The 10,839-nt window shown below is 41.0% G+C and overlaps 2 protein-coding genes across 8 annotated transcripts in view; one reads left to right on the top strand and one right to left on the bottom strand.

The window, feature by feature from the left end:
- Positions 1 to 5,648, top strand: part of SCLT1 (sodium channel and clathrin linker 1) — a 140,782-nt gene extending 135,134 nt beyond the window's left edge. The window contains exon 22 of the transcript XR_014776753.1: positions 2,398 to 5,648. The gene's annotated coding sequence lies outside the window, so the exon portion shown is untranslated. The remainder of the gene's footprint in view (positions 1 to 2,397) is intronic.
- JADE1 (jade family PHD finger 1) overlaps positions 4,663 to 10,839 on the bottom strand; it is a 60,518-nt gene continuing 54,341 nt past the window's right edge. For all 7 annotated transcript variants that reach the window (XM_084768863.1, XM_084768862.1, XM_084768865.1 and 4 more), the window contains one exon: positions 4,663 to 8,426. In XM_084768863.1, the coding sequence (XP_084624989.1) occupies positions 7,552 to 8,426 (875 nt within the window). In that variant the 3' untranslated portion in view covers positions 4,663 to 7,551. The remainder of the gene's footprint in view (positions 8,427 to 10,839) is intronic.

Genomic DNA, 10,839 nt, shown 5'->3' with positions numbered 1-10,839 from the left:
TATTTTGTGTCCTCTGGTTTTGTTGAACATTTTTGAAGATGAGTCTTTTGAATTCTATGTTTGAGATTTCATCTAACTCTCTCATTAGAATTCATTACCGTGGAATTAGTAATTTTCAGTGCAATCATGCTGCCCTGGTTTTCCATGTTTCATATGTTTCTGCCTTAGCATTTGGAATATCTGGGTCATTGGTTGAATTTTTGTTTGTTGTTTCAAGTCACCCACATTCTTTCACCTGGAGTATTTGCAGTGCTCAAATGAGACTAGTTTGTATGCTGCTGCTGATAATAGCATATGTCAACATAAGACTGGGAGTGAAATTCAGTAAACCCTCATCTTTGCTCAGGGTACCAGGCTTACCTGCTATTCTCCAAGAGCTCTCACAAACAGATGAAAATACAGCATAAGCAATACAAACAATCACGGCTTAAACTCTAGTAATTGGAGAGGGGTAAGGGAACAAGCATAGGTACTATGATACCTTTTTACTCTGGGTAGGGGTGGCAGGGAAATGAGCAGAGTAGGACTGGAGTGATAGCTCTCCAGAGAGAAAAGAAAAAGGGAAAATAGCCAGTGAAGGAGGAAGGCAAGGCGGCTTCAGAGGGAACAGGAAAGAGTGAAGCAGCTCAGTGGAACCCTTTAAAACAATCTGCACTGAGGCTGGGCAGGAGGGCCTCCAACTTCAGCCTCCTGTGTCTGGAGCTGTGTTTTAGAGAAGCTTCTCAAAAACAAAGGGTAACTGAGTGAGGCAGGACAAAGCTAGTCCACTGCCTTAGTTTGATTACTACTGCTGTGATGAAACACTGTGACTAAAAGCAACTTGAGAAGGAAAGGGTTTATTTAACTCACATTTTCATGTAACATTGTTAAGGAAAGCAGTCAGGGCAGGAACCTGGAGACAGGAGCTGATGCCAAGGCCATGGCTGAATACTGTTTACTGGTTCACTCCTTATGGCTCAGCCTGCTTTCTTATAGAACTCAGGAACCACCCCCAATGGGCTGGGCCTACTCCATCAATCACTAACTTAGAAAATGCACTACAGGCTTACCTGCCTACAGCCCAATCTTATGGAGGCATTGTCTCAAGGTTTCCTCCTCTCAGTTAACTGTAACTTGTGTTATTTGAAATAAAACTAGCCAACACATCCTTTGCATTTAAGTTAGATACTAAGAGAAGGACAAAAGTGAAGGAAAGAATACTGGGTACAGGTCCAAGGTCTGTGTGTCATTTCTCACCGAGATACAGGTACCACATATGCTGCATGCTGACTATAATCTTTTATATGGCTTCTTGCCTCTGCTCAAGTAAAGTGCAAGGAAGACAGACTTTTTTCTTTCCCTCCCCTTTCTGTTATTAAAAGTGCAGTTTGGGTTTCCCCGGGACGCTAAAAGCTTTGTCATAAGCAGAAGCCTGAACCCTCTGTATCCCTAACTAGAGGAACGCCATCCTCCCTCATATCTGTACCATCCCAAGTACACTCAGCTCTCCTGTTCTCCAGGTTCCCCTCCTAGCTCTCCTGGAGCTTCCATGTATATTGCCATGCTATTCATCTGCCATCTTCAAGAGGCCAGGCACCATATCTCGTCCTTTCTGACTCAAGCCCTAATTCAAAAGCCTTTTGTTAGTGCCTTGAAAGCCTCCCTGAATGACTTTATATGTAGAACTTAGTCATATTTCCAACCCTAGAAAACCAAGGTGTCTGTATCCTAAATACCAGTTGTAAGTAGTGGGAAATTCTACTTTTCTAAACAAAAAGAACTTAGCAAGACACTGAAGCTGGAGCAGAGCCACAGCTGGGGAAGAAAAGATGTCTGCCTTTGAAGATACTGTGTGGGAAAACAACAGAGGGAAAGAAGTGCTCCATGAAGAAATTGTTTACCCTGAAATTAGAGCAACCAGTGAGATCAGTAGGTAAAGTAACCAACTATCCCCCAATTGGTAGATCCACTGTGAAAGCTCACCCATATACAAGCTAAGGGTGGAGTGGACTGGCAGTGCATTATGAATGACGGTGCCATTCATTTTTGTTTGCTTTGCTACTTGACTTGGCATTGCATTTTGTTTATTTGAGGCTGCCTCAAACTCAGTCTTTCTGCTTCAGTTCCTTAGTGCTGGCATTCCAGGCACTCACCACCACACCCAGCAGCATTGCTCACCCACTTATAAAAAATTACTAAATACTAGGTTATGCTTAATATCACAAAAAAGTTGGAGAGCTTTGCATTACTTCAAGTTAACGTGTCAAAACATTAGTCTTAATTCCAGGCATTGTTGTCAAGAAACTAATTTTAAATAATTTTTATCTTCCAAACATTGTTGAACCTATAGTTCAGATATTCTTTACATTTCTAACAGTATTATTTTCCCTAATCATATGTGCGTTTGTTTTACTGTAGGTATGTACGTTATATGAAGGTATATAGCTAAAGTGGTTCCATTCTTCCTGGCAAAAGGCAGATAATAGTCCCTAACAGACTGGATTACTATCATTTCGTGCTCTTCGTCTCTAAACATAATGTGCCAAGCCAAAACTGCAGATTTTACTATCTACGTACGGTTTCATGAGTTAAGTTCACACCTGTGTGTCCTCAAGAGCACTTGAATTGCTCTTTGTGAACTACTTTCATACTGAGAGCAGCAGAGGATGGAGACTCTGCCTCAGACTAGCTGGGAATGGTTCTAGGCCTCTCCACAGATGGTGAGCCTCAGTTTCCTCCTTGGCAAAAAGAACACTACCTGCCTAGACTCAACAAATTGGTATACTTAATACAGACCAGTACTTGCCACTTGGTAAACCTAGTCTAATTACCAAGTCTGGAGGTTCCTCTGAAGGCTGTACAGAATGACAGGATCTGCCATTTCGAAGTTGTCACTGTGGAGACCGCATTGGCAAGGTTACAGCTAATTAGAGGAAGCAGGAGTTCATTTCAACACAGCTTGAGTCAAGGAAACAAGACTAGGCTGCTGCAGCAATCTATCAAGAAATGGAGAAACCTGAAGTGGTGATGGAATCATAAGAAACGGGAATGTTGGGTGGTACACTAGAGACCCTGAAACACAGTGGGCCACTGAAGAAAGCATTCACAAAGGACTCCCTGGATGTCACTGCCTAAAGAGAAAAACTGAATAAACCTCGAGCATCCATACAACCTGAGAAATTTCCTCCATGAGAAAGCAGTCCACTCAGAAAAGAATATGGCTGCATGGAAAGCAGGAGAAACCAGGGAGTGGACAGATTAGATTGGCTGTTATGGCTGTTAATCTTTTTCAGAGACAAGGCTCTGAAAACTCTGGCACAGACTAGGCTGTAAAGTCTAGTGCAATTCTGAGCATTAAAGAGAAACTGGAAGAAAGATTTCAGTGTTGCAATTAATGGCAGTTTGTTGCAGATGGCTAATGTTTAGAGGCAGAACCGTTTTCTCCCTGATTTGGGTGGAAACATGAACTCAAATCCCTAGTGCTGCATTTCCCATCAATGATTATAGAATTGCCAACACCAGGCCCTTCCTTTGGTTCCTGGGGACTTAATTTCCCTAGGGAGCCACTGTGATTATTCAACTCGAAGACCTTATAGGAAGAATCACAGTTATTTCTCTCTGGAGCCTTCTGAGAGCGAGCAACATGGAAGTAAATAGTCAATAAGGAGGACAAGGAGAAATAAAGGCTTAAGACAACTGTTGATAATTCATGTTAGAAAAGACTCAAACTAAATTTGAAGTAGTAATGATATGCCACCACTGCCTCTAATTATAATCTACATGGGATGTGTACAGTACATCAGGCTTTGCTGCTCCCAACAGGGTTCCTTTGACTGTACTGATTGTGAGACTGTTCCCCACAGCAAGTACTCTAAACTAAAAATTACAGTGAGGCCCAATTCTGCCACGTCCCAATGGTGTGATCTTGGACATCTTTTTTGTGGGATGTTAAGTCAGTTACTCTTCTATGACCTACTGCTCAAGTGTTTTATGCTCAAAGGCAGATAGTGAAACCACTCTGAAAAAATATTAAGCACTTCATAAAATACAACCTTCAGAATAACATCAGCCTCAATTCATAACGGATTGCTGGGTCCTAATGGTAAAACTCTATGTATGGCTTACCTCCATTTGATGCCTAGCACATGCACTATATGAGATCTTCTACTAAGACACCAGGATGTTTGGTTTTGCAACTATAGAGATGGAAACCAGGGTCTTGCACATGCTGGACAAGTGAACCCCCTCGGAGCTACACCCAGTTCTGTCTTTTAGGGGTGTTGGAAGATTTTTGAGACAGCCAGGCAAGGTGGCCTACACCTGTAATCCTACCTGTAAACCTTGGGGGGATGAAGTAGTAAGCTTAAGCCTTTTCCAAAACAGGAACAGGCTCATGAGGTTTAGTGACTTGGCTATGGTCATGTGAATAGTAAGGCACAGCAGAGCCTTTCAACCCTAAACTCTATGTCTCTTCAACAGTTTTAAGTGTGTTAAGACCCAAATTATATCCTGGAGAGAGTTCAAGGTAGCGCATGGAAAGAGGGAAATAGAAAACTATTAGGAATCCTGTCCAGCTGAGTGAGGCTGCATCCTCCAGTGTAGTATGTCCCACACAGTTCTGGTTCTCCACATGAAGTGTAAGACAGCAAACCTACCACAAACAGAGTCCAAGAGACTTAAAAATGTATTGCAAAATGTACAGCATTTATTCACATACAGACAAAAAGGCACAAATTCTACTAAATAGTTCAACAAAAAAATACAGCTGTCTTCAACTAGTTTTATAAATACTTTCAAAAAGGGGATAGAAATAAATACAGGACTGGGCCATGTAATATAAAATAGTCATCTCTACATAGACTTTGTTTAACTTCTGATTTTAACTCTTCATGCACCTTTTTTTTTTTTCAATTTTAGCTGAATGGACACCAAGCTAGGCACATAGTGAAAAATCCTCTGTACAAGGTTACAAATAATGACAAATTTGTCCATTTTAAAATAATTAAGATTTGTACACAACACATAAAACCCTTCATTTAAATTGTTTATAACCTAACAAATGACATTCCAGGCAACTTTACAAAAGTTTAACTAGCCTACATTTTGACATAATACATTGATCATAATCAAAGATATTTCTTGGTCAGGATGCACAAGGAAGATTCAAAAGAACAAACAAACAAAAAGCTCAATACTAATAGAATGCAAGTGGGTAGGTGGGCTGTCGCTACTTATGGCCACCTCATACAGAGTTCCCAGCATGACATGAAGCTAACTTACAAAGCTATCGTTACACTGTCGGAAACCGTGCTCTATACCATTTGCATTTCAAAGCAGTAATAAAGAGTGGGCTTTTTTTTTTTTTTAATTTTTTGTTCAGTTTTTGTAGGGGAAATTTTTTATTTTCTTTTTTTTTATTATTTTGTTTTTTTGTTTTGTTTTGTTTTTGGTTCAGCGTAACTTGGAACATTTGAAAGCTTTTCAACCTAAATGTGGGGGAAAACAGGTAAGGCATTATTTTTGCACAAAACTAGCATTCCTAATAGTGCAAATGAATCTGGTGCCTCCTAAAATGGTGAGAGGCCATATACTCACTAGATTAATTTAGGTTTTCTTTCTATGGCTTCACAAATTATTCCTCTATAAATTCTATTTTCACCCAGAGCTGTTGCTGTAATCAAAAGATAACTAGATACAAGTCCACCCTTTTCCTATATCCAGCAAAACATTTTTGCTCATATGCAAAACATCTAATTTTTAAATTAGGCTACAAGCAAAAGTATAAGGTGGACTCCTAAGAACCTTCTAATACCGGCAGCAACAAGCTGATCTGGACAGCAGTCTCAAAGGAGCTCCACAGCTCAAAAATAGTCAATCTAAACCTGGGTCGTCCTTCCCCTCCCCTGAATTAGCTACTACAATGTACTTGAGAAGTTAAGACTTGGTTTGAAAAATGTCGTACATACAATGGGATGCATCAGATCTGTCATTTGATCATCTGATAAAACTTGCATAGCAAGATGGAATTAAATAAGCCTTTTCTGTTGTTGACGATCATCTGGAAGACTTGAAAGCTTCTACAAACTCAAAGCATTGCTCATTAAATATCAGAATGTCCCTGCCACATGGAAACAAATAAATGAATCAGGAATCTGAACATTGATATTAACAAACTAAGGGTAATTTAGGGGAAATTGGGATTATTCCAAATGTCCTTAATTCTAAATCTCATTGCTACTCAAACTTTCCTTCTCTTAATTTGATTCACAACTACATTGAATTCCAAAGAAAATAACAGGACTTTAACACTATCCACTTGTCTGAATACATACGCACTATATGAGAAGTGCAAAAACAGAACATTATACTCAAATTGAATGCTAAATTTATTATTGCTGATAACTTACTAGTTATTGCCATTTGCAATTCGAAAGTCCAAGTTACAAATCAGAGTTTAGAACTCCAACTCCAGAAAATCTATTCAAGGGTACACTTTGACTTCTTTCCTGTATAGCCTTGGTCAATGTAAGACGCAACTTATTGCCTTTCTATTATTTTAAAATATAACCTGTTTTGCTTTTTTGTGGGTTTTTTGTTTTTTGTTTTGTTTTTTTTTGTGTGTTTTTTGTTTTTTTGCTTAAGGAATCCTCTCATGGTAGAAGCTTGGATTCCCCAAATATGTACTAGTGCTTAACTCTGGGGAGTGAGAGTCACCAGAGTCTGAAGATCATCACTTGAACTTGAATAACCATTGTATTATTGGAAGCCAGATGGCCAAGTACTGGCAATAGCCAGGGAAATCCCAATTGGGTCCAAAGGCCAGCAGTTAGGAAAGAGGAAGGTCAAACAGACTAGTAACACTTGGGCCTCAGCTGCCCTTTCTCACAAAACTTTCTTGACAACTTCCTTTCCACCCATACTATATCCACAGCCCACTCAGGGCTTCAGGACCTTGCTACCCAGGCCCTAAATCTGACTTCAGCAGCTCTGCTGTCCCTTCTCCTTCCCGCAATGCCTGTTGGGTAAACTCTTCCCCCTGGATGCCACATGTGCAAGATCCCAGTGTTGCTGAAGCTTCTGAGCCTTGGCTATTGACACCACACAGCCCAGGAGCCAAATGCTGCCTGCATTTACCATTCCTAAAAAATAAGCTTCTTGGGCTATAAATGGTGAGGGCTTCTATAAATAGGTTTATTCATTACACAGAATTCTATCTGACTCTGTAAGAGTATTCAGAGTTTGTGCTTTGGGAAAAACGTAGAAGACAAAAATGCATGGTGCTATTGAAGCCTGGCCCTCTTTAAAGTTACTTCATTCCTTTTCTTAGTGTTAGTTCAGGTCCTCACCTTAGTGTCTTACGGTCACAGTCTACTCTTCTGTTTCCTCAACAAGTTGCAAATAACAGAAACTTCTCACAACAATGATTTATAAATGACTCTGGAAAAAATTCAATCTGAATTGCAAGGAAATATGTTGGTATAGGCTCAGAAACAATGGGTTTTTGCTGGCCCCCATATCAGAGCTCTCAGCATGGCCGGCAACGAGCCATGTGCTTCCACACCAGCTGTTTCATCAAGAGGCCAAGATGCTTCTCCTGATGATGTCTGTCCTCCTGCTGATGGTGCTGCTGGCATGGATACACTTCTTCTCTGATGCCTCACTCTCTGAGTCACTCATTTCCACATCAGGGGCGTACCCATCGTTCTCACTGTCAGATCTTAACCTGTTCTTTGCTTTTTCCTTGGTTGGAACTCGGCCTAAGCCCAGGTGGGAAGAGTCTGGGTGCTGGTGGCAGGGCTCATGGGCTTCTCCTTGCTGCTGCCGTTCCCCCTTCTTTGGAATCCGGAATCCTCCCCAGCTTTTCGCTGGGCTGGCAGGTGTTGTAGGCACTTTGACTAGGGAGCCATTGCACTTGGGCACAATCTCCTTCCTGGTGCCAGGTGCTGACTGCCCTACTCCAGGGGAGGTGGCAGCTCTTGTGTTGTCCAGATGCCTGTGGGATGTATCTGTGGACCTGAGAGGCTTGTGACTCTGTTTAAAAGATTTGTCCTTTAAGTCTCCTTTAATGAGATCACAATGAAAACGATTGTCTCTTCTTTTCCCATGGTCTGGTGTCACCACACCATTTCTCTGTTGTGCTGATGATATGAGACGTGCTTCTGCAAAAGTCTTTTCAAAGCTCAGAAAGCTTTCTGGGACCCCCAGCTCGCCCCTTCTACCACACAGACCTGGCTGCTTTGTTGGGGTCTTGCCCTCACTCCCAGGACTACGCTGCAATGGATCTCGCTTATGGGATTTTTTCAGCGAATGAGCCAAGGAAGTACCCATTTGTTTCCTGAAGAACGCAGAATGCCACTTCAAGTCCTCTATCTTGGGAGCATTAGGGCCCACAGAAGAGCTGTTGAACAGGAGCATGTTCTCCAGTGAGGCGCAGGAAGAAGGCACACCTAGAAACAGGAAACCACAGGGAAAATTACATGAGCAAATCCAAAAGAAGAAAGTTCTAGACCTGAAGCATCATCACATACCAAACCAAGTCACAAGCACTTTGTTAAAAAAAAAGGGGGGGGGGGATTTTTTAAAGACCTTCCTCAAGAATCTGCTTTCAATCTTCATGATCAATATACATTTTTCCCAAAATTACTATGTATGTTTTTCTTCTGAAACTATCTTTTTAAGGACAAACAAAATTCAAAAAGGATCTGATTTTCAAAGGGAAATCATGCATTGAGAATCCGTCCAGTGGCTGCTACTTCCTCTGGCCATAGCAGCAACTGTACCATCCACCAGTCACATCCGTCACTTTCCTGAGACTAGAGATTCCAAGTTTCTTTCTCCAAAGGGCCATTGAAGACAAATACATGTAAATGTGAATAAAGGTGAGTGTTCACAATAATTAAATGTAATATGAAAAACGTACATTATAATGCAAAATGTATAGGGTTCAACTTGTCATCCAAGGATAAGTTAAATTAGTCTTTTATGCAAACCACAAAACTTCAGTTTCATAGCTTAACCTAGTAAAAGCTTACGTTTTATGAGATAATATCTATTCTCATCTCATTAGAAACTGATACTTCCTTTTTTTTTTTTAATGTGTATGGGTGTTTTGCCTGCATGTATGTCCATGTACTACATGGGTACGATGCCTGTGGAAGCCAGAAGAGGGTGTCAGATCCTCTGGAACTACAGTTTATTATAATAACATAGTTGTAAGCTGCTATGTGGGTGTTGGAATAAACCTAGATCCTCTGGAATATTCAAGCAGACTAATACTCTTAGCCACTGAGCCCCCTCTCCAGCCTGACACATCCTAGTCTATTACATGCTTGTTCTGTATGTTAGTCATGACCAATCAAACTTATTTCATACCCACTAATGAATTTTATAACCCTGGTCTGAAACTACTGGTGAATTCATACGGACCATATTTCTGCAAGAGTCTCAAGACCAGCTTCGAAAAAGCAATTCTCATGTTTTCTCTCCTGTTAGGATATGAACCACAACAAGGGTCCACTCTAGTGTCATTGAGGAGCCCTAAAACCTTACTAGGCAAAGGCAACACAGTTGAGAGGTTTTTTTGTTTGTTTGTTTGTTTTTTACAAGCTGTTTACCTGGATGGAAATGCCTGCTTTCTCAAAAAAGTCACTGGGGTCAATCTTTACACCACATGTGAACTGGATTTTTGTTTTGTTTTTATTGAAATACCTAAACAAAGGTAAAGAGGGCCCAATGTTGTCTGAACTGCAATTTCTATCTACTTGGTTACTGAAATATCAAAACAAAGGTGAAGAAGGCCCAATGTCTGAACTATAATTTCTACCTACTTGACTTGGAACCCAAGTCTCTCAACAGTATCTAAAAGTAGACCTCCCATAAGTACCATTTCCACCAAAGATGCTCTGATTACAAAGAATGGCCCTACTCATTCCCAGAATCACAAAGTTTGAGCCATGAACTCTGAAGGACACGTGTAAAGACATGGTCATCTCCCCAAAACTGTCTCACAAGGCAGGAGACTTTACGCATCACACTTTAGAAATGAGCAAGAAAAACCAGCCTAGGGAGCTCCCCACTACATTTGCTATAGCATCCCACAGGAGTAAAGTCCTTCAATCTGATTGTAGTTGCCGCTCAGCTCGAAATGAAGGAAAGAGAATCTCATTCACTCACCCCAGGACAAGCCTCAGCCATGATGCAAGCGGCTGCCTGTGCTACCCTAAAAAAAGGCTCTGTCCCAGCTGCAGGAAAGTCACCCTTTGTGGGTGGATCACTTGTGGATCCCATAGCAAGTACCAAAACTTTCAACTGGCAGAACTCTGCCAGTATACAACATTAGCCATCCAAGACAACAGCAGCTTCCAATGGAAGAAAGAAGAGATAAAGGGTGACCTTAGAGAATATAAACTGCACTGTTGTTAACCTCTGACTCTACTTGGAAAACTTACTTTCAAACTTTTGCAACTAAAGTTCAAGTTCCAGATAATGAAACACCCTTGGTCCCTCTGGAAAATACATAATCTTATCGAGAGCACATCTAAGTTAATGCTACTAAAAGAATGTAACACTTGAAGACTATTATTGAAAATTTCCCTCAGTCTTTGTGTGTTCAGCTAACCAGGTTATCTCAGTCACATGTATGTACTTCTAAGCCAGAATTTGGACTTCAGCAGGTTCTAAAATCATCTGTTGTTATCTAGAGACAGAGAGCGAAGAGCAAATCAACTATGACTCTGCACACAACCAAGTGCCATGAATGTCGCTGCTGTAACTTCCAAGGGCAGTCCACAGTTGAGGCATTTACCCTTCCCACTGAAGGCCAGCCCAAAACCCACCTGCATCTTGCTCAGGAGTTTGCCT

This window comes from Acomys minous, assembly GCF_964271855.1.
Source record: "Acomys minous genome assembly, chromosome: 19".
Lineage (NCBI taxonomy): Eukaryota > Metazoa > Chordata > Mammalia > Rodentia > Muridae > Acomys > Acomys minous.
The sequence above is the reverse complement of the archived record's forward strand: the minus strand, read 5'-3'. Positions and strand labels throughout refer to the sequence as shown.